Source organism: Protomyctophum parallelum, assembly GCF_964188405.1.
Source record: "Protomyctophum parallelum genome assembly, chromosome: 8".
NCBI lineage: Eukaryota > Metazoa > Chordata > Actinopteri > Myctophiformes > Myctophidae > Protomyctophum > Protomyctophum parallelum.
Window position 1 is genome coordinate 15704250 of NC_139703.1, and position 24001 is coordinate 15728250.

The 24001-nt window shown below is 41.6% G+C and overlaps 1 protein-coding gene across 2 annotated transcripts in view; it reads right to left on the reverse strand.

The window, feature by feature from the left end:
• Positions 1–24001, reverse strand: part of LOC310863092 (receptor-type tyrosine-protein phosphatase gamma-like) — a 116814-nt gene that overhangs the window by 56661 nt on the left and 36152 nt on the right. For both annotated transcript variants that reach the window (XR_014569636.1, XM_083771216.1), the window contains exon 3: positions 8339–8518. Coding sequence is in view for 1 of the 2 variants with exons in the window: in XM_083771216.1 (XP_083627342.1) it covers positions 8339–8518 (180 nt within the window). In the remaining variant the exon portion in view is untranslated. The remainder of the gene's footprint in view (positions 1–8338; positions 8519–24001) is intronic.

Consider the following 24001-nt stretch of genomic DNA (forward strand, 5'->3'; position numbering starts at 1 on the left):
CCACTTGAACCCCAGCAACCATATTCTGGGGGGGATAATTAGCCAAAAATAGCAGATCTACAAGCTCACAACATTCCGAGCTTGTAGATCGGCTATTTTTGCTGAAGAAAAGAGTAAGTACAGAGGTCCAGTTTACTAAGTCTAGTGGGTTTAAGTGATTAAAGTTTCAGCCACAAATGTCTACTCTGCTGATGTACCAAGACATACGGTATGTGGGGAAAATATTTATTGACTTCATGTCTCTTCTTTTTTTTTTAAGTCTGCATGCAGCTCCTGAACCAGCAACCAGTTTCTACAAACTCAATTCCGGGAGCTTGTGATTATGCAATGTCATTGACTAACCAACCAGATCCTTACCTTGACCACACTGCATAACTTTTATGTCTGTTCACTCTGTTGTCTTCCCGACGCAGAGAGGTAATTTCACCAATGTCGTTTGTTGTTTCAACAATAAAGATGAATCTTTTCATGAATTAAAAACAAAGTTCTTTTCAGTAATTTCATGAAGAAAATCTAATAAATAAATAAATAAATTAGAAAACAAATGTTTAGTAGTGAAAACAGCAGATCTAAGTTCACAACCAGGTAGGGTCCTGGGGTCTCTCCTGGGTTCTCCCCAGGACCCTACCGGATTGTGAACTTAGATCTGGTCTTACTGGTCTCTGGTCTCACTGGTCTTAGACAAGGAAGAAATGCCACCCTAGATTTGTCATAACAGCCTCATGGTGGCACTATAACAGGTAGATACAGAACATACAATGTCTTGGTCATACAATCAAAAAGATTTTCCCCATATCATTACTCAACTTTTAGTTTTTTTTTCCTTTGCAAAATACACTTTTTTTCTGCTACTCTTACAGACATACAAATAGACTTCTACTGTATATAGTCAAAAAGAACAGAACAGGAATTCATCATAAAGGAGGTAAAAAAGAAACATATACAGTGAGGGGAAAAGGGGATTCAGATTTTTACGGGGGCCAGTTTCGAATTGCAGACGTCCGTAGGTGCCCTTTGAGAGCGGTTTTGAAGGAGTCAAGGGATTCACATGTCTTAATGTTGGTAGGGCGTTCCACATTTTGGTGGCATAGGAGCGAAAATAATTTAGTCCCTTGTCTGTGCCGAATCTGGGTTCACTAGAGACTATCCAAGATTCTCTCAAGAGCAAATACAATTAATTTCAAGTACCGGTTACAAGGCAGGGTCAAGAACTTATTGGAACATACCTCTATTCAATAGAACCACTGCCTTAAGCATGCAGCTGTACTCTCTTTGCTATAGATGTGCGTCTGAATCTGATGGCTTGAGAAGTTACTTTAGATGCAATCTGACTGCTGCAATTGCTAAAGCTTGGCTCATGGCGAGTCATTCATGTTGGAACTTTGCAGTCTTCCGTGCTTCATTTCAGTGCATGTTAAAATACTAAATAGTTTAGGACACACTTCCTTTAATCGTTGAATTAGACACATCGCACAGAGGAGACCGTTGAATTAGACACATCGCACAGAGGAGACCGTGCCTCTACAGTACATTTGCCTTGAACTGTTTCTAAATGCAATTTTTAAACGCCTGCTTTTAGAGATTTAATCAGCAGTTCTTCTGAATACTTTAATTTCACTTGGCTTATGAAACACCATCGTGCCAAGAATTATCCCCCAGCTACACACAAGAGGTATATCTATTTAAAAATAATAATAATAAATGTGGCTCAATTTCCACAGTTTCAGAGTGAAAATAACACTCTGGGTTTGACTGTGTGGTGTGCTGACTGATACAGTGATGATCTATAAACTTTTACCACCTCTGCAGTTCACATCATTAGCCAGATTACATCCAGCACTCTGTTGCCTCATCCTCCCCTGTTATAGGAGGATTAAAGCTACAATCTGGGATTCATTTTAATGAATACAAATGTATTTGAATTCCGATCTGTACGCAGACATCCCATCCTGGAGAATCTGGTTTCATGGAGCATCCATCCCCCCGTCACGTCCTCAGTGGTGTAAAGTAACCAACTCCAATTTAGTACTATTTTGAGGTATTTTTTACCTTACTTTTCCAATTTTCAATACTTTTACTTCTACTCCACTACATCTCAGAAGTTAGAACACAAATATTGTACTTTTACTCCATTACAATTATTTGAAAACTTTAGTTTTTGCACATTTTGATTATTAATACAAAACCTAATTAATTAAAATAGCCAATCTACAGATTTTAATACATTTTATACATTAGAAAACTTGTAAAATGGGGCATTCTGCATAATGAGTACATTCTAATTTTGGGACTTGTACTTTTACTCAGGTAAATTTGGAATTGTGAACTTTTACGTAAGAGAGTATTTCTACATTGCAGCACTGATACTTTTACTTAAGAACCCTAAGCAATACCTCATCGATTTTCATATCATGTTTCATGACTTTACATGCAGCACCTTTTCCCTCCCAGGATTAATGTGGGAAGAAGTAATACCGTACTTAGCGACGGTTGGTAAACACAGATTAATGGATTACTTCGTTGTTATTTTGCAATGGTGAATTTGGTCCAAATTGAAATAAACAGGCAATTATCTTGCCTCTGTGGGATTTGCAGGATATTTTTTATAATTTGCAGGTGTCCATGAGTTGATCCCATATTCAAGAAGACTACTCTGGGAGGCGTTATGGATCCCACCACAGCTCTAGGCAAACCCCGCTGTGATTGACAGTTCTAATTTTTGCAATTATGCCTAAACTTGACCCTAACCCGAACCCTCTATGACCTCAGTAAAACTATGCCTGCCCGGGAGCCAATCAGATGGGTCTATCCTAGAGCTGTGGTGGGATTCATAGTCACGCTTCTGGGAGAGGTGGGATGTCTATGTGTGTGTGTGTGTCTGTTAAAGTATTAATGCAATATAGCGTCTGTTTGGAGGTGTTCCTCACCCTACTCTTTCATAGAGAAATGTCTACCCTGATGTCAGCTACAGTAGATTAGAACACCTACGTGTTGACAATGTCAGTGACTCACTGTATTTGAAGCAGAATCTGCAGCAGATTGGACACCGCACTAGATATGTTGCGGCTTGTTGCCATAATTAGTCCAGGCATCATTGCAATTATCTCCATAGGGAGAAGGAGACAACGGACATAAGATGTATGGATTGTAGCCCCCAAAATAATTAGTCATATCCCACCCTGATAAGCACTTGGAATGTAGGAGTTGAGGCATTCAGTTTAATTTGACTAGGTTCCACAGATAAATATGGTGAAAATAACACCTTGCTTATATTATTTTCAAAAAAAAATTGGCCCTTATATTATTTAATAATAATAATAAAACTTTATTTGTATAGCACCTTTCATGACATGAAATGCAGCTCAAAGTGCTTTACAGAGCAATGGAGAAAAAAAGAAAAGCAAGGCATAAACATTAAAAAACAAGCAGTAATGCAATACAGTGAGGACATGAATAACAAAAAGTGGGTCTTGAGCTGTGCTTTAAAATTTTCTACAGAGGCTGCCTGTCGAAGGTACAGTGGGAGTTTGTTCCATGCTGTCGACATTTTTTAGTTGCCATTTTTTTAGGCAAAGCGAGCAGGCCAGCAGTGGAAGACCTTAGGGGGCGGTTTGCGACATATTTAGGCAGGCAGTCATGTAGGTAGGAAGGTGCGAGACCATTGAGAGCTTTATACAAGTAAAATAATTTTAAAATCAATCCTAAAAACAACCGGAAGCCAGTGCAGTGAAGCCAAAACTGGAGTAATATGTTCTCTCATCTTAGTTGTAATTAAAACTCTGGCTGCTGCATTTTGGACAAGTTGTAATCTGTCAGTTGTTTTCTTAGGCAGTCCAGAAAAAAGTGCATTGCAGTAATCAAGCCGAGAATTAGCGGAAATTAGTGGATTAGTGTTTTTGCATCGTCCAAAGACAAATAGGCTCTGATTCGTGCAATATTTCTAAGGTGAAAAAAGGCAATCTTGGTAACATGATTAATGTGTGAATTAAAATTAAATTCAGAATCAATAATGACCCCCAGGTTCTTTGACAATTTGGCCAATGTTTGACTAGTTTTTAATAGTATAATGTAGTTTGTGATGACTTTTGATGCAGTAATGGTATTTTTTTAATATTAAAAAGGTCTTAAAAGTCCTTAAAGTGTCACTTCACTGTCATCCACAAAATCGTGTGGGTACCCCCCTGGGTGGTTGAGAACCATTGCTTTAACTAACCCACTACAGATGAGGGCCAACTTTTAATCACAGCACAAATCAAACCAGGAGAAGGGGTGTTGAGTACGAGCAAACACAGACTGTCAGTAAACACAGATGACAGTAAACACAGATGACGACAAGACGAGGAGCCTGCGCCAAGCGAACGGGTAGAATCGAGAGACAATGGACAACATGCCACAGACTGCAAAAAGAACAAATACAGAGAAAGAATATTGGACTAATCAAGGGAAAGATAAATGGGCACCTGGAGCGGGATGAATGTGAGACATGCACTTATATGTGAGGAGGGATTTGTGAGCAGTTGTGTCACAAGACAATAAATAATCCAGTATTAATAAGTGTTTCAGCTCACAGGATAAGGCCTGAGATGTATAGTAGGAGATTTTCCACAGCACACAGCATCAACCCCAATGTGAGAAATCACTACACAAAGAATTCACCATAACATGCACACAATAGTGTAACTAATTTGGACCCATACAGTAACAGAGGTTGTTAATAAAGGATTGCTGCTGGTGTTGTTGATGAGGTACTGTAATCCTATGTGGAAGACCGGGAGGGCTGGGCAGGCCGGCCGGCCCTGGAAGTTTCATTAGCAATGCTGTGCTGGAGAGCAGGAATTAGAAAATAAGCCAAAAAGACCTTGAATCACAGCCTGTGAAAGAAAGGGAGTCTGGTGTGAGAGTAAACCCTTGATCAATGCAAGTCTCTGGGGTACTAACTTCCAATTCCTCATGAATTTTCTTGAGGGTTGTTTGAAATTTGCCTGGGAAATGTTTGGTTGGGGGCATACTGGCTGGGATGGTGGCCAACCGGCTTGATCTCAAAGCAGGTCAGGACGCGAGGGAAAGCTGTGAAATCAATCTCAAGTAACTTTTAAGATCTATGGCCCCGGTGCTCAATTAAAATATCAGGTCTAACATAAGCTTGACCAATGAACTTTGGATTACTACAACACTATTTCCAGTTGAGTAGAGTTGAATCAGCATTAATCAAATTATTAAAGATCCCGCCAAGGACATGCATGGGATAAAAGTAAAATATTCTTTTAAGCCAATGTCTCTTCTGTCCTTCAAGGCATATGGTATTGTCCACCCGGCGCAGATGTTAAAGATGGAGTGGATGGAGTTCCACACATGTTCATCAGGTATTATTGAGGGGCGCTAGCCCCTCCTATACAGCTATAGTGTAGATTATGTCTTAACACAAACATCATGGCCCTCATTTATCAACCGTGCGTACGCCAAAATATGGGTGCACGCCGAAATTACCGACATTTTCGGCATTTACCATTTCCGCCAAAGCTTGAAATTGAACCTGACAAAGTTCAAAACTCACGTCTGGTCGGGAGCTGTCGTACGCTTTGTCCTCACCTGTTTTTCTGTCGTAGAACAGCGGAGCAGCATTGTTTGACCAGTTGAGAGGCTGTCACAGGCATCTAAACATATGTTTTCACTCCTAAAATGTATAAAACTAATAATAGCCTACATGTGAAAAAAATATATTTTGTAAAGGCATCGCTCCATGCAGACAGACACTGTAAACTACGAAATTAGGGCTATATTTGGTACTGTATATAGATTGTGCGTGTAGGCCGTCTCTATGGAAGGGTACGAAGCGAAAAGGAAAGTTTGGTAAATCTGATTAAACCCCATTTTCTGCTATGGGGTGATAAACTGAATGAGCAAATGGAATCGCGCACACCACACAATGCCTGGCACAAATAACTTATTTGACTATACAAACACAATGGATACAAGGAAGTGGCAGGCACTCACTTCTGCTGATTATAGGAAAATTACAAAGAGATGCATAGGAGAATAAGGAGAGATGACGCTGCCTGCACTACGCGGACATCTCCATGCAGGCGTGCAGTGCACGCCGCTCTTTACCAAACTAATTTGGCATACAGTTTACGGGTGCTTTTAAAGTCCACTATGAGCCTTCCCAAATGTGTGTGACCAAAATAGCAATTATGGGGAAGGTTTGCCAGCACGCCCATGACCACACCTCTAGGCGCAAATACCGGTGTCGGCAAAACAGATAGCGGGTGACGCTGGACCAAAATACCATTAAGGGACAGAGCAACCTCCTATATTCGTAATATTCGCTGAATTGTGGGCCGCGTCTCGGGTAAAGGTGGCGACAAAAATGGAGCCCTATGTGTGTGGCTGGCTGGCTGACTGGCTGGGTGAGAGCACGAAAACAGCATGGTTGTTTTTCACCACCTGTGCGCAACCTAACACACACAAACACACACGCACATATTAACTATATATGATGATTTTGGGTGCGACAGTACAGTACAGTGACAGTACAGTACAGTAGAGGGTACAGTAGAGGAATCCCCACACGGTAACTCTGTCATTTCTCAACTGTTTCGGACGTGGGGCGGCTCGCCCGAACCAGCCCGGCACCCTGGGTGCGTTCCTGTGGGTCTGGAACTACCGCCCCAAAATGTGGAGCAGGTGCAGGTGAGCCTTCTCTGATTGCATCCTCCCCTGGCTCTGGGTTCTCACCTATTCGGTCAATGTAGCGATGAAAAGGTGGAAATAGCAGCAGTCCAACACTATCTTTTGAGGAAGGCTGAAACGTGTTATAGCCCGATAGCAGCTGCAGAATAAATAACACAAGCAGCGGCTCGGCTTCCATGTGGATCTCGGACATCATGTTGATATTGTCACGCCATATTGTACACAAGAATGCTACGCACACACAAGTCCTTGTAGTGGTGGCAGTCCACGGGAGTTTAAACTGAATAGTCGTCTTCAAGGGACAGGAAAGTGGCCGCACACACTGGTGTGCCAAAGTGCCAATACTATCGACACACAGCTCTTATTATAGATGGCATGCCCAGTAAGAATGTGCATCTGCTATTTCCACCTTTTGGTGGATTTGTAAAAGCAGACCGAAGCAATGCTGTGCCGCCTGAGTTGCTGTGGTTGTCATGGTAACAAACAAGGCTCATTAAGATGAAAGACAAATACACTCTTCACGCTCAAGAGAGGAAGATCAGCAACACTTGGAGAGATCAGCTAAGGTCAGGACTTCAGCTCTCAAGGTCTATGGATGTTATATGCAGCTGAACTTCTAAGTGAAGTGGATGGCAGAGTTCAAACAACTATAAAAACAAAATACAATGGTGAACGATATAGTTATCTTCATAGTTATAGTGCTCGGTGTGAATGGCATTTTACCAAGTAAAAAAACAAGTTTGAAGAATCTTTCTGTGCATAGGGAGCCGAGTAACTATAGCAAAAAGTGTGATGAAAAATACATGATAAACTCATTTTGCAGGCACTGATTTCCCTGAGCTATATAACAGGACTACTGTATGTCTTTCAGGTGTAACGCTCTTGTGGAAACGATCCTTCCAACAAAGTTAACTTAAATTTGGATATTACTGTGATTATAAGTGAGACTGACTAAAATGCCAATTGTATTTTCACAATGAATACTTAAAGTCAAGTCAATGAACACATTGACTGCCAAAGGCTGCCATTTACGTCCTATCAAAGCCAATGCTTCACTGTGAAAGACGGTATTGTGTCCAATGGTATTTTGGATTATGGATTATGATAGATTGCGTTCTTTGCCGACGTATGAATGGTTTTAGGTTGCTAGGCAACCGATACTAACCGGAAATTAACCAGAAATTGAATGGCTACTCATTTCCTTCTAATATTTAAACCAATCCAGTCCTCGTTAACTATTGACCTCTGCGTTTGCCTGAATAATGTGCATTGTATTATTGTTAAGTGGTGCTATACTGCATGTCTGATGAAGCTCCCACTGGGACAGATATCCCTGTACAGTAGCCTAGCAACATGCCAAAGCATGACTACTAAAGGTCAACTGCCCTCTTGACTTCCCTGGTGCTGTGCCATGAGGTGAGGTGTCTGTAGGGGCGGATCAGAATACTTCGGAATTCCAGCATTAACGGGATATTTCATTAGTGCCTGCATGGAATTCCACCAAAACACTGCATTTGGTATCGATGCCAGATGTGATCAGAGATTCAAAATGTCATACAAATGTCTTTGACAAATGTCAAATGTTTTGAAAAATGTCAAAAGTGAACATGGGGAAATCAGCGTTTTGGTAAATTGCAGTAATACAGACCTGTCTTCCCAGTGTTTTTCATTGTGGTCGCGTTGGACGACTTGGTATTGAAGTTGTCAAGTGTTAGTTCCTGGCACTCTTGGGAGACCTGAGAATCCTCATCTACAATGTCCACAGGTGATTGGTTCTTCTCCCCACATTCCAGATAGGAGGCTGCCCAGCCTCGAGGCCCATGGCTCCCTGCACAAAGAGGAGACATGAGGTTACACAATGGCTCAGGACGAGCAGGCTGGTGCCTTGTATGGCTGCCTCCACCGTCGCTGTGTGAATGAATGAATACAATGCAGTTGGAAAAGGGCACAATATGGCAGACCATTTACACAATGTTGCCTAGTCCACAAGAGTTACAGATTTATAATTAGTTGTAGCACCGAAGATAACTTGAATAATCTCTGTGTGACTTCACCACCCGTGTACAGGGTACAACACGTTTTTGTTGAGTTGCCATGTGGGGGTCCCCGGGGGGTCCGTGTGGGGGCCCCCGGGGTCCCCGGAACAACCAGAGCCCCAGGAACGGCCCAAGGCTCGTACTGTAGTGTACTCTGTGCCACTTTACGCTGTGCTGTACTGTACTGGCCACTTTGGGTGTTGCAGCTTTCCGTGCTCGGACATACAGACATACATACGGATGGACATATTCAAAAAGTTAAAAGTTTGATATCAAAATAAATAAATAAATAAATATACAACTTGTATTGTTGTCCACCAGCCTTATCACTAGTTTGAGCTGGTGCACAGCTGAGGCAGTACAATTCCACAAAATGTTTGATTTGTTCATCTATACTATAATAGAGCGAATGTCTGAGTGTGTGTGTGAGTGAGTGTCCGACCGCATTATCTCCTCATTATCTCCTCATTGCCTGCACCAATCGCTCCCACTTTTCACACAGGCATTGACCATATGAATATGGAGGGCGTAACGGAGCCCTTTTTTCGATTTGACACATTAATGATTATTAATTAATTTATTAGTGAATTAAAAACGCATGCAGTACCCCCCGCAGCCACAGGGCGGCAAAACTCCTCTCCCCAGAAATCACGTGTCACCAGTGAATTGCATTTTGGGACGGTCACTGATTAATACTGGGACACAGTTTTCCGCGTAACTTGAGTTGTTTCGCCTGCTGTCAATTTTGCTCGAGTTTTCCGCCTAACTTCAGTTGTTTCGCCCGCTGTCAATTTTGCTCGCAATAGACAGCGGGCGAGCGATCGGGATATTTCCAACCCCCTTACGCATCGACACAATTACTACATACAACAAACAACATGCCACGAAGAACAGCCTCAAGGACCCTAGCGCATTCTTCCACGCACCTATACCCTTTTTCACACCGCCCTCAGCCAACACGGAGGTTGTGTGTGTGTGTGTGTGTGTGTGTGCAGACTACTTTCGCTGTGAGCATGTGTGTGTGTGTGTAAACTACTTAAGCTGTGAGTGCGCACGTTCGTATGTGTGCGCGTGCGTCATCGCGTGGCCGTTTTCACTTTTCAGTTAGCTATAAACACAACACGAGATACAACTGTCTTAATAAGCATAAGCCACACACACACAGCGTGAAGTGGCTACAGCGCACGCTCTGGTGAAAACAGCTAATCTACAAGCTCACAACATCACAGGTTGCAAAAGCCATGAGTTCTCTCAAGCCAAAGCTCACAATTGAGACCGTTTTGGACGCAAATCCACCTGCAAATTGGATCTGTGCGACTGTCCATATATAGCTGCATGTCAAACTGGGGGTCCTTGATACTTTTCAAATGGGGCTCTGTGGGCTAATAAGTGTAAATGCTGCGGTCCTTGCTCTTGCCATGAAAACGTTTCCCTACCATGCATTTGGAAGAATACTTTAATGTTATACTGCTGTTTTTATTCATAAAAAACCACACACACACACACACAAATATATTATACAAGTTGAAATATATCAGAACGGGTAAGGACTAGTTAACTATAATTGGGATGAATCCTCTTCCCTGAAAACCACATGCAAAGTGTACTCGTACTGACTGGTGAGGTCTGGATCCCACAAAAAGTTGGCATAATCTCTGCATTGGTACACACAAACTGGAGGAAAAAGAAAAGCCAGGCATAAATGCAGCATTAACAATTACGTAAAGGAACAGCTGCTTGCCGATCACATGTAGACACAAGGTATATATTTTAGATTAGTGGGAGTTCAGTGTATGCTGAGGAAAATAGGCCCCAGTGGCATATTCACTCTGTAGCCTCCATGTAGAAGAATTACCTTATTCTTTTAATTTAAAACTAATCATCTCCTATACTCCACCTGGTTTCTGCTAACGTAGCATTGAAAATATTGGGACCACCATGAACATTAGACAGTTTTCTCCCTTTTCACAATATAAGTATGCAGCGTGTATGCAGTGTATTCATGTATACATGTAGTATACATGAATACATGTACAGGTAAATTGGTGAATACATTGGTGAATATTAGATGAATATTCTCAGTTTACAAGTTAATATCCCTAGAATGTCTATGATATGTGTTCTGTGGATTCTCGCCACAGTACCACCAGAATAATTGGCGCGTTCCTATGACAACCAGACAAACGCCGACCTCTCCGACGCGTTCCGCCCACGGACGTGTCATAGACGCCATCTACTACCCCAGTGCGATCCTACACCAGCTGCGTCTAATGCGGCCGCCGCCCGATTAGCAATCAGCGACAGCCGCAACCTGTCAGCCGCGCCCTTTATAAACGCCAGTTGAACTTAGCCCTGACACTGGCTGGTTCACCCAAGAACGCTCGGACAATGTATGTCAGCAGCTTGGCGCTGGATGGCTTGTAGGAGTGGGGCTGAAAGCACACACGGGAGTGTGTGCCCCCCATAAATAAGTGACGAGTGGAAAGCCGCACATATACCTGGAAACCCACCTGACTCGGTTCGGGGACGAGTAGCAGAAGACGGGACCCTCGTATCGACTGGCAGCCCACCGCACGTTAAGGTAAGACAACTGTTCTCTCACTATCACACGTTTGGCTAAGAAGAGGCACTTACAGACGCTTGAGAAGCTAAGGATAATAATAAGAATTGTGAATGAAGAAAAGAACCTTGTTGATGTTTACCGAAGAAAGCATATTCTAGTTAAAGTGTCACCTTAACCCTGTGAACGAAGACAGGCCGTTTGTGTTCAGTTAAACCCTTAAAAGACTTTAAGTTGGCGAGAGCCCCTCCTTACTCCGGTGAAAGAAGACAGAGACTGTGATTAGAAATATAGTGCTCTTTTCTGTTAACCCACTGGCTGCCTTTGACGTACCTCCACGGCGACCCCAGTATATAGAGAGAAATCAGAGTATAAATGCTTGTGTACCTACCTGTTGGCCGAGCCTAAGGGGCCCTAGGTTACATACTCACCCGGTCCCGAACCAAGTACTTTTACTCTGATTACTCGCCCAAATGTATCTGAGTACTTCTACACAAAAGTACTCTTCTGTGCCCTGTGGATAGAGAAGACTACCTAACATCGTACCTACCTCCGGGGGAGCCTCCTGGCACCCTCTGGACCATGGAAAAAAAGAAGAGGAAAGTTATAGAAAAGTCTAGTTGGTAGATAGCCTAGACCGGAGTCTCAGGCCCCAACCCTGTACTTACCTTGTGCTCTGACCGCTTGCTAACACCCCTCTCATCCTCTGCAGTGACGATCCAATCCAAGGAGGCCTGACTTCAAGGAAGAATGTTATGTCATACATAATCTGATGTGATATTGACTTTTGTCTGACATTATCTGAAATAAAACAAGGGGCGCCACCGTGTGTCAAACCCTTGATACTGCATTCTGACTCCTGATTCCCACCCGACCTCCCACAGTTCGTTTTGGGGACTAGTTTCATCTAGTTCTGGGAGAAAACATCTAGAAAGATATCGCTACTTTTCCACGACACACGGACATTCTGAACTTTCAAATGGATAACTAAAGGATAATATCTGTCTCCAAATCTTAGGAATTAATTTCTGGGTGAGTACACATGCAGTGCTACAAGTTTAAATGCTGACGTGGTCAGTCTACTAACTGTGTGCGGATAGGACCGATCTATGGCTGTGTATTTGGAATACATGAAATGCATGTAAAATCACAGACATTCTAATCTAGGGCTATTGACAATATTGGAAAGGTGACTATTAGAAAAAACAGACAATATCCAGACAATATTGTTGGCTGCTAGGAGCATCACAGAAAAAGTGCAACCAAGAGTCACTTGTCCAACAAACACATGACATTTTAATGCACTTGTCCAGAAAGATAGGACAAGCCTTAATGTCAAGTCCAGGAAGGTCTCGTTATTTTTGCTGGATTGTGGCTATACACAAATAAACAAGTGATGTAAAAAACAGTTAAGTAAAAAAGCATTTAGCTAATTTGCCATCCAAAATAGATTTACTGATGGAAAGATAAGTTCGCCTTTAAAAAGGGAAGAGAATGAGTGGGGCTCAAATCTGAAATCTGAAGTGAGGATTGCACAGCAGCAGTCAAGGAATCTGTGTCAAATCTGTTTGCACACTGGGTACTCTTTTAAGTTTAAACTAATAATCATGATTCATGTGCTTTAAATGTTTCAGATGAATGTATGGTGCATCATAGAATCAATGGTATGATCTAAAATTATTATGTTGAAATAATGTATAAATGAGATATGGCTAAGATATGTCTCATTATACTAAACGATGGTTCATAAATTCCCAGAGATAGTTAGGGTTGTTCTGTATTTCTGACAGCAGACGAAAATGAAAGCCTGGGTATCGAGGCTACGCCTTCCCAAGCATGCAATGTTATTTATTTACAGTTATCAGTACCTGTCATTACAACAGAAGTAGCTTTGAGTTGTGATACGGCAACAAGATGTTGGAGTGTTTTCATATTTTCCTCTGAATATATTGCTATAATGTACTGTAACTCACTATCTCAGCCAGTGACTGTAGCTGATTTCTATAGACTCCAGTACTTTTTAGAAACACATTCTAATTAAATTCGACTAACCTTGAAGCCATGCTCACTGACATTTAGAAAGGAAAAATAACTGTTAAACTCAGAGTCTCCGACCAATCTGTATTCTGTCTGCAAATAACTTTTGTTTTGCATTGAAGACTGCAAGTGGACTTATTTTGTCTATATGGTACTGAAACTAAAGTTCTTCGTGACCCCTGAATAGGGCAATCAATCATTCTATCTGCTATGCTTGACTCCCACACAGGTCTGTTTAACACATCCAAATTGTACCAAAAAGCCACCACTCTGTTGGTATCTGATACACACTGATCATTCAGCCCTCAATTTAGCCCCTTTACTTTCAAGGATGCTGCAGCCATGGATAAATTACAGGTCTGAATACTCATCTTTCAGGCTTATGATGTGTAACAACATTGAGCTGGGAGGTAACATGCTGATGTCACCAGCCAGTGTGATTAGAACACTTCAAACTAAACATAAATTGCCACTCCCACACAAGGACTTTAACTTGTATTTTAATTTAGCATCAGAAACATTTCAGCTTGACAGCTATTCAGAGCTGTGAAGAGTGCATCCTAGAAACACATTTCGTTGATCCCTTTTACACAGGACAGGAAAAATTAATGGTATTCCCAAAAATAAAGTCTTTCAAGAGCCAGAGGAAAGATGCAGACTGACCTACCTATTGAAAATAATCCATCCTGGTGGACCTGGCTTTACTTACTTTCAAATTAAATTCAAGATTTTTAGGCGTGTGTCAAGTAACTAAGTGAACTTTCATGTTCAACGCAATCCATCAATTCACCCCATTCTGCTCAGAGTTCAGAAGTGCATTTACTTTAGCAAGCCTTGCTTGCTAAAGTAAAACAGGCACATGTTTCTCCCAATCTGGCCCCCTCTGTTTCAGGCGCCATCCCCATTAACCTTCAGGATAAATAACCTTGCTGGTGCTACCATGGTGATGCTGACAGAATGGTGATTGCCTTGTCATTTCCGTTTTGTCCCTCTGGGAGAAAACAGACACGTTGCATGCTGCCTGGCAGCCTTCCCAGCTTTAGCACACTGGCCCCTTGCACACACAAAAAAAGAATCTACCCCGATATGTCCATATGTACAAGCAGCCCTGACAACAAACAAGGCTGCCTGATTTTGAGTCACAGCGACAGCTTGATTGTTAAAGGACCACTTCACCACTTTTCAACCTATCTTCATATAATAGGTCCTCACTAATAATCATGATAAAATGGCACGATTTTCTGTGTCTCATAGGAGGGCTGTGGGCAGTTTAGAAACCTTCTTCCAGTGACATCATCATTAGGCAGATTATTTTTTAAACAAGATTTGTTTTACAAAAATGTTTATATTTTCATTATCGTGAGAACGATGGCTTCCATTTTCACATTGCAACTTTTCAGGACTAGAAAGCCTGTAGTTTTTATTAGCGTGTATTCCCCATCGATGATGTCACTGGAAGACGGTTTCTGAACTGCCCACAGCCCTAAAATGAGACACAGACAGAGTAGAAAAAAATTGCACCATTCTTTCATGATTATTAGTGAGGACTTATTATATGAAGATAGGTTGAAAAGTGGTGAAGTGGTCCTTTAAGGGTCAAACCTGTGGTCTGGATAAAGTGACAGACAAAAGTGACATGAAGTTTTTGTTTTTTATTTGGCATGTCTGCAATTGGATCATGCAAATAGTATTACTAATAACCAACAGTACATTTCCTTTCTTCTCCAGAATTTGGACACCTGTTATGAGCATGCAGATAGAGCTGCAGATTGTGTACACATGTGTCGTTTCATATCAAGTGTATGCTGCATAGACAGTTCATGAACTTTGTGATACCCACAAGGAGCTCCTCTGAGCTGTACACAACTACATGTCAACAATGAACTCATCTCAGCTGGAGCATACGGTTTCCAAGGTGCCAGTCTATCACAACAACAAAGGTGTTTTTCTTGTGGGGGGTATTTTGTAGCTCTATTTGAACTGCAGTGACAGACCTCCCTCCCTACAAGCCCAATAGACCCACACACTTTGTTCTGTTCTCTATTATCCTGCTTCTTCTTTCACCTCCCTGCATCTTAGTGATGTACAGATCTCTTGACATGCTCCCTGACAGCACTGTGGCCTGATGGCATGCAATGTAAGGCAGAAAAAAGGAACTGGGCTCAATACACCGCTGAGTCATCTGAGCTCACATCAGCTTTACTAACACTGTGCTGTCTACTGGGACCAGGGGCTGTCTGCTGTCTACAAGTCTTATCACAACTAGGCAGAGATCTAAACCTGTGTCTTTGTCATGTGGGATCTGGGGAGTCATAAGTTGCACAGCTTTCAAAATAAAATACAATAAATTAGTAATAATCCAAAATGAGTATATATAATAATATATATAAAAAACATCACCAAAAGGAACAGGTCAACTGAGGTCAAGTTCTTTGTTACCGTGAATCTGGTACTATTGACCATTAAAAACAAGAGCTATCAATAAGTTACTACTGTATGTGTGCATTTTGTAAAATCAACTGATACCGATACCAATATTGTAATAGAAGGGTTTGGTTTTTTACCAGCTCAGTGGCCTTGTGGTTAGAGTGTCCGCCCCTCCGACTGGGAGGTTGGGGTTCAATCCCCGGCCGGGTCATACCAAAGACTGTAAAAATGGGACCCAATGCCTCCCTGCTTAACACTCAGAATCAAGGGTTGAATTGGGAATCAAGGGTTGGATTGGGGTAAGTCCCTGCTAGACCCGTGTGCTTTAGACCCGCTGTTGACCTGTCTGTCTAGCATCAAATGTTGGATGAGTGAGAACTTTCTCAAGCTAAATGAGGATAAGACAGAAGTTCTCATAATCGGTTCTAGCGAGCAAAAATAATCAATAATTAGCAGACTTGGCAACCTGACTGTAGAAAGTAACAGTACAGTAAAGAACCTGGGGGTTATTATTGATTCTGAATTGAATTTTAATTCACACATTAATCATGTTACCAAGATTGCCTTTTTTCACCTTAGAAATATTGCACGAATCAGAGCCTATTTGTCCTTGGACGATGCAAAAACGCTAATCCACGCCTTTTTTTTTCTCGGCTTGACTACTGCAATGCACTCTTTTCAGGACTGCCTAAGAAAACGACTGACAGATTACAACTTGTCCAAAATGCAGCAGCTAGAGTTTTAACTAGAACTAAGATGAGAGAACATATTACTCCAGTTTTGGCATCACTGCACTGGCTTCCGGTTGTTTTTAGGATTGATTTTAAAATTCTGTCTATAAAGCTCTCAATGGTCTCGCACCTCCGTACCTCCGTGACTGCCTACCTAGATATGTCCCTAGCCGCCCCCTCAGGTCCTCCAATGCTGGCCTACTTGAAGTGCCTAAAAGAATGTGCACAAAAAAGTATGGTGAGGCAGCTTTTTGCTTCTATGGCCCAACAGCCTGGAATAAACTTCCATTCGAGCTCAGACACGCACCCTCTGTAGACATTTTTAAATCTCAACTCAAGACTCACCTCTTCACCCTTGCTTTTAGTTGAGTTTTACTATGCACGTTCCTACCCAGCCCTGACTGATTTGCTGCATGTGGTGTTTTTATTTGTTTTTATTTATTTTATGTTCTTATATTCAATTTTGTTCTCTGCCATTGTTCTATCATTTTAACTACCGGTACTTGTGTTTTATTGTATTTTATTTTTGTGTCCTGCCCTGTGAAGCACTTTGAGCTGCATTTATGTATGAAAGGTGCTATACAAATAAAGTTTATTATTATTATTATTATTATTACATACTAGCCATGTCCAGGGGGTGTACTTATACATCAAGCTGCCTCACACTACAGAAACAGGAGATAGGCTCCTGCCCTATGGGCCTCATGGCTCGGCAAGGCTACTTAGGGTTTGGTTTATTACCTGTTATACAGTAACTGTGATTCTGGGAGAAGGTGCAGATTTCCAGTGAACAGAGCATTCTTATTAGTTATTACCCAATTCATTGCCTACTGATGCACTCACAACAATATAAATCTAGTATTTTTATAAGTTTTACCAACTTGTTGGCCCTATTGAAAGAATCTGCAGCCTTCACTATGCACACCACCTCAATCTTAGATGACATTCCATCATTCCCATTGGGAACCATACTGCTCTCAGTTTCCTTTGAGCTCTTGCAAAGACACCAACTGTAGTGCTTAAAGGTCTGGCTGTGTGAGTGAGATAGCAGCTAGAAGGGCTTTGATAAGATAACTACTTTCATCCCAAAGCATTACCCCCACAAATCGAAGATCTAGCTCTAGTGACATAAAAAGCAGGCGAGCTCAAATCAACAAGATTATACTCGATCTATGTGCTATTCTGTGCATACAGAATCTTACTTCCTGGGAGTAAGATTCATTTTCACTGCTTTTCCCTGATCCTGCCAGTCACCTATTGACCTGCGTTACACAAGTTCAATTTAGAGATTATATAACAGAGAGGCTCTTACCGTATATTTTGACAACTGATGTGATAAGACTTAGATTTGCTTAATTGATTCTCCCCTTTCAGTTTAAATTCCGGGGGCCACATATCCGGCCCCCGTCTGCTTCCTGAGGTGGGTCAAAGTGGCCCTCCTTATTGCTTGGGCATAATACTGTACATTCATTAAAATATACTCTCTCATCCGTCACACCCCATCACTGTTCTGAATTCTGACAGCCTCTAGCATACAAAAAAACTTTACTATGTAGGAATATAATATAGAGTTAAATTTATACTCAGTCAGATGATTGACACTTTTTTTCTTTTTCAATTGAAAAATTTCAAATGACAGCTTTTATCATATTTGCGGAGCGACAAAGTGTCATGTGTAAACTAGACTTGCGTCTTCGTACACACATAAAGAGCAACTGTGCTGTGCTCTGCCTGTGTTTCATGGCCGCCCCAATGCTTTTCCAATGGAAGTCACGTGGTTTGACCAAACACTTGTGTTTGATTGCCCCCCCTCCCCCATCACACACAACTGTTTGGTCAAACCACGTGACTTCCATTGGAAAAGCATTGAGGCGGCCATGAAACACGGACAGCACAGAGCATGTTCGTCTGTACGAAGCCTAAGCCTTACTGCTACTTTATAGCCTCAAGGCTAATGAGGTCATAACATTAGAAAATTTGCAAGAAAGCTCATTTATATTTTGTCGTAAGACCAGGTCATTCAGCAAAACTAAATTATTTATTGAGTGAGTGAGTGAGTGAGTGAGTGAGTGAGTGAGTGAGAGAGAGAGAGAGAGAGAGAGAGAGAGAGAGAGAGAGAGAGACAGAGAGAGAGAGAGAGAGAGAGAGAGACTACCCATTCCACTGGTCAATGACAGTGTACCACTACATGAGCATGTACCGTTTGTGACTCATTTATTCACTCACTCATTCTGCTTCTAAGATATTTTTTAAATGCCTCCGTTAAATGAAGAGGATCTGACAGAAATGTGGTCAACTAAACAATAAAAATGTAATCAAACCAGTACCACGACAATTTTTTCTTCTTGGAAGGAAAAACTTCCAAGCATGTCACTGCAATCTGATAGCCAATTAGTGTGACTGGCTGACTGTATTGAAGAGAGAAGCGGACGGGGGCAAATATCTAACCATAACGACCATCTCGAGAGATGCAAGAATCACTTAACCTAGACATTACATGATGAGGTCATAATATATTTATGGACAGAAAAGGGTCTATTAACCTCCAAAGAGTTAAAGCCATTTTAAGTATTAACGTGGAAAAGGGACTTTGCCTTGAGTCTAGTGCTGCACAATCTTCTTCTTTCCTTCCCAATAATTGAGATCACGATTCTCACATGATTCTCATTTTTCCAATCAAAATATTTATTGTCTTCAATCTGTAGCTCATTAAAACCTGGAGCCAACTACTGTGGTTTTAAACAGACAACATTGTGTGCTTGACTTAAACCAATGCACCACGTCTCTATACAGTATGTCTGTCTGTGTGTACATCTGTAATGCACGTAACTCGAGAACTGTTCGCCCCACCGACTTCAAATACGACACGCGCGTTCCACACCCCCACAGGGAGTGCAGTGCCCGGTGTTGAGTCGGTCGGACCCACAGTTGTTCAGAACCTCTACAAAAGGCCTCTGCCCAGGCTCTGGACCTGATCTCCATATGGAGCTGTCCTGACATAATTCAGCATAGACTCCAAATTTGGGCATGCCTGACAAAGAACTCCAGAACTCAAGAACACAGACATAATACTGTAACTGGGTGGGGCATGAATTTCCAACTTCGTTCCAAGTAGTGTAGGTCAGAGGTCAGAGCCCAATGGGCGCTCTAGAGGCTGTGGACATAAAGTACTCCATATATGGGCATAAAAGGTACTGTGGTGGGGCATTCATTTCCAGTGCCCAACAGGCACCGCTCTAGTTATTTAAATTAATGGGTGCTTCACTGCTTACCGAATACTATTTTCTCTGTCTGTGCTATAAATGAACTGGTTTAATCACATTACCATTTCCAGAAGATATTTGTTTTACAGCTTTTGATACACAAAAACAATGGGGTAATGGGAAACCAATCAAATATAAAGTTGACTTTATATCCCCATCTAATTCATCGCCTGCCCTACACTACACACATGCACCATTACACACATAATTATTTTAATAAAGTTGGGTCAGTTTATATTTCGGGTTACATAACAGAAGAGGCCTTATCTTCTTTGCCCAGACTAGGTTCATTATGCAATGAATAGAGTGACCTCATATCCCTTTACCCCACCCAGCCATTCACAGCCCAGGCTGTGCTCCCAGTCCGTGTCTATGGAAGAGGGTGGGGGGACAAGCAGCCTCTCATTATACACAATGTCCATCAGGAAGTGTCTCAGTGAAGAAAGGGCACTGGGCAATTAATTCATGAGAATTACGTACAGTACAACATAATGCTCTGCCATTTCCCTTTTATAGATAGACCAGTACAGCTTTTGTATTTAGAAAATGATGAAGGATGATGCAATGCAGTTAGAGGATTCATCTTCACTTGAAATGAGACTTTGGTACTTCATTCTAACGTTAATGATGCTCTCATGCAGATTTTCTGAATAAATTATATATATATATCACTCATTCTTGAGATGAGGGACAAAAGTGGAAAAAACATGTCCCACACATAAGAGCCTTATTATTGTTAAAAATAAATAAATTTAATAAAAATAAAAGCACTTGCAAAGTTACATGTAATACAGTTGTGCATTATTATGCCATTCATTTCATTATAATTGTTTTCATATGCCATCTGAATTAGTTAAAAGCAGGCACTGTACCCAAAAACGCCTGTATTTAGCCTGTCCCCAGCAAGTGGTCATAATTTCAAACTGCTAAAAAAGTGTCTAATACTGTCACAATCACATAAATATACATACTAAATTAAAGTAGATTGTCAACAACATAGCAAACAATATACACAATAAATTTAATTTATTTTTTCCATTAGTTATCTCATATCAAATGTGTGTCCCACGTCTCCCGTCAACTCCGTCAGGTTTTTTAAAAGTCTTAAATTAATCAGAAAATATTGTCGACAGATTTAGCCTGAAGACTCCTTTTCCAAGTCCCGTTTGTATTTGTTGCAACAGTGGAGCACCTGGTCTGACAAGCATTCAATTGTTTGATATTTTAAACAAACAATGTTGATATCAGGGTGGTCACAGCTTTTACATGTCAACTCCGTCAGGACATTATTATGATCTTTGTTAAGAATTCCAAAATAATGTTTATTATTTTAGTTTAGGGTTAGGTTTAGCTAACAAATGAAGCAAAAACAAAATGGCTACATTGTACTACAGAGGGTTAAGATGAAAACAAATGACATTTTGTCAACTCCGTCAGACGTCAACTCCGTCAGGTTTTGTGTCTGACGGAGTTGACATGTATCTGACGGAGTTGACAAAAGTGTTCCTAAAACAATAAAGTTATAGTTTTTGAATAATGGGACGTATTCTAATTTGGCACACAGTTAGAGCATGCCTTAAGGAACATTTTTGGCTATAGGGCCATCACAGATTTGTCTCGTGGTGACCATGGCAGCCATTTTCCAAAATTGCCGCCACCTGATGTTATTTTACAATAACTCAAGTTCTACACCACCTAGGATCTTGATTCTGGTGACTAAGACTACATTTTCAAGGATGAGGGATACAGTGGTACAATTTAGATTTTCCCTGTGACCATGGCAGCCATTTTTCAAAATGGCCGCCACCTGCTGTTATTTTACAATAACTCAAGTTCTACACCATCTAGGATCTTGATTCTGGTGACTAATCATACATTTTCAAGGATGTGGGATACATTGGTACTATTTAGATTTGTCCTGTGACCATGGCAGCCATTGTTTTTCAAAATGGCCACCACCTGCTGTTATTTTACAATAACTCAAGTTTTAGACCACCTAGGATGTTGATTCTGGCGACTAATAATACATTTTTAAAAGATGAGGAATACAGTGGTACTATTTAGATTTGTCCTGTGACCATGGAGGCCATTGTTTTTCAAAATGACCACCAACCTGCTGTTATTTTACCAATAACTCAAGTTTTAGACCACCAAGGATCTTGATTCTGGTGACTAATCATTACATTTTCAAGGATGAACTTTCTCTGGGAGGGGTCAGGGCTTATTTCAGCTGCAGGTTGAGTTGCTACTGACAGGACATTAAAAGGAGGTGAGCTTTCTGGCCTTTGACTTGTCCCTTTCAGGTACACAAGACGCACAGTTTGACTTCACTGGCCACTGCAGTGTGGCGTTGTATCTTGGTGGCCTCCTGCCAGTGTTTCTCCATCCTTCTCATGAGCTCTGTGTTCTGGGGCTCTGTTATAGTCAACTTACATTGTCTTGGCTGGAGATTGCTTTCCTGCAGGGTCCAGCCCAGTCTTGTGCAGATGGCTGCTGGCCCACCTGGAGGCCCCAACCTCACTTGTTCGGTTGGTGTGATTAGGTGGGGTGGTCTTCCCCAATCAGGATGAAGGGTTTGACCCTTTCAAACGGCAGTCTGGCCAAGTGTCTGTATTTAGTTGTGAGGCTAGATACAGGATACGATTGCTCACCCAGCCCCAGGTGACTTGAGGTGAAGGCTCCTTTGATTTGGTAACATTGCTTTGGTTGACATGCTGGGGACACAGAACGACACTGATGCCTTCAGTGTCTGCACATCCTGCCTGATAGTCCTGAAGGCAGATCTTCTGTCTTCAGTCTTTCGCTCACTGTTCACTGCTCACTGTTCACCTCAAGCAGGTCTTCAAGGTGTTTGCCTTTGCACAGGCTATATGGCTAGGACTCGTGCTTCAACCACTCAGAGAACTCCAACATGGTGTTGGTTGCTCCTGGGCCGCAGAGCATTGTGCGGCAGAATTCAGCTCTCATCTCTGGTGGCAGCTTTTTGAGGAGTCGTGCAACATTTGAGCCGCATCAAAGTTCTGTGTCTCCCTCTGGGCCTAGGGTAGACACTTGCTATTTTCCGTAACACTAATTGGTGGGGCTGTCCAAACTTGTTGTTTAGGTGTCAATCGGGTCTTGTTGGTGAAGTCGGATCTAGGTGGTCTAGAAGATGAGTTAGTCAGGGGATTATTAATACAATCTGGTAATAAATTCCTTATCAAGAATTTTCTTCACCAATGTGTTTGGAAGGGTGTCTACTAACATATCCGCTGAAAGTTGGGGTACCATCAACAACCTATATAAGGCAAAATGTTCATTATGCTTTAAGTAGCATGTGACATGTCAAACTAGGGAGTTTGCATGATTCTGAATGCATTCCAAGCATTAGCTATGCACGAAGAACACTCCTTGGGCTGAAAACGGCCATAGCCGTCATCACAAAATGAGGTCAGCACATTTGGGCCAGTGGATATATGGCCGAATTTAGCCGAAGGGGTTTGACCCCTAGTTTGGCCATAGACTCCCTAGTTTGGCCATAGCCACTTGGTATGGTACCCAACTTTCAGCAGCTGTCAAAAATGCCCCTAGGGTGGTTCAATAGAAACCAATGTGGGATATGTTAGTAGACACCTTTACAAACACATTGGTGAAAAAATTCTTGGTAAGAAATGTAATCACAGATTTGACATTATTCTGATAATATTCCCTGACTAAATTGGTAAAATAATAGCAGGTCCACCATTTTTGAAAATGGCTGCAATTGTCACAGGATAAATCTAAATAGTACAACTGTATTCCTCCTCCTTGAAAATGTAGCATTAGTCACCAGAATCAAGATCCTAGGTGGTGTAGAACTTGAGTTATTGGGAAATAACAAAAAGTTGGCGGCCATTTTTAAAAATGTCTACCATGGTCACAGGACAAATCTAAATAGTACCAATGTATCCCACATCCTTGAAAATGTATGATTAGTCACCAGCATCAAGATCCTAGGTGGTGTAGAACTTGAGTTATTGTAAAATAACAGCAGGTGGCGGCCATTTTGAAAATGGCTGCCATGGTCACAGGGCCAATATAAATAGTACCACTGTATTCCTCATCCTTGAAAATGTGGGATTAGTCACCAGAATCAAGATCCTAGGTGGTCTAGAACCTAAATCAGTTAAACTTGTCAACTCCGTCAGATGTTCGTCAACTCCGTCAGACGTTCGTCCCGTGATGTTTTTGTTAATTTCCAAAGAAATAGAAAATTCGATGTTAAATATTTTGTGCATA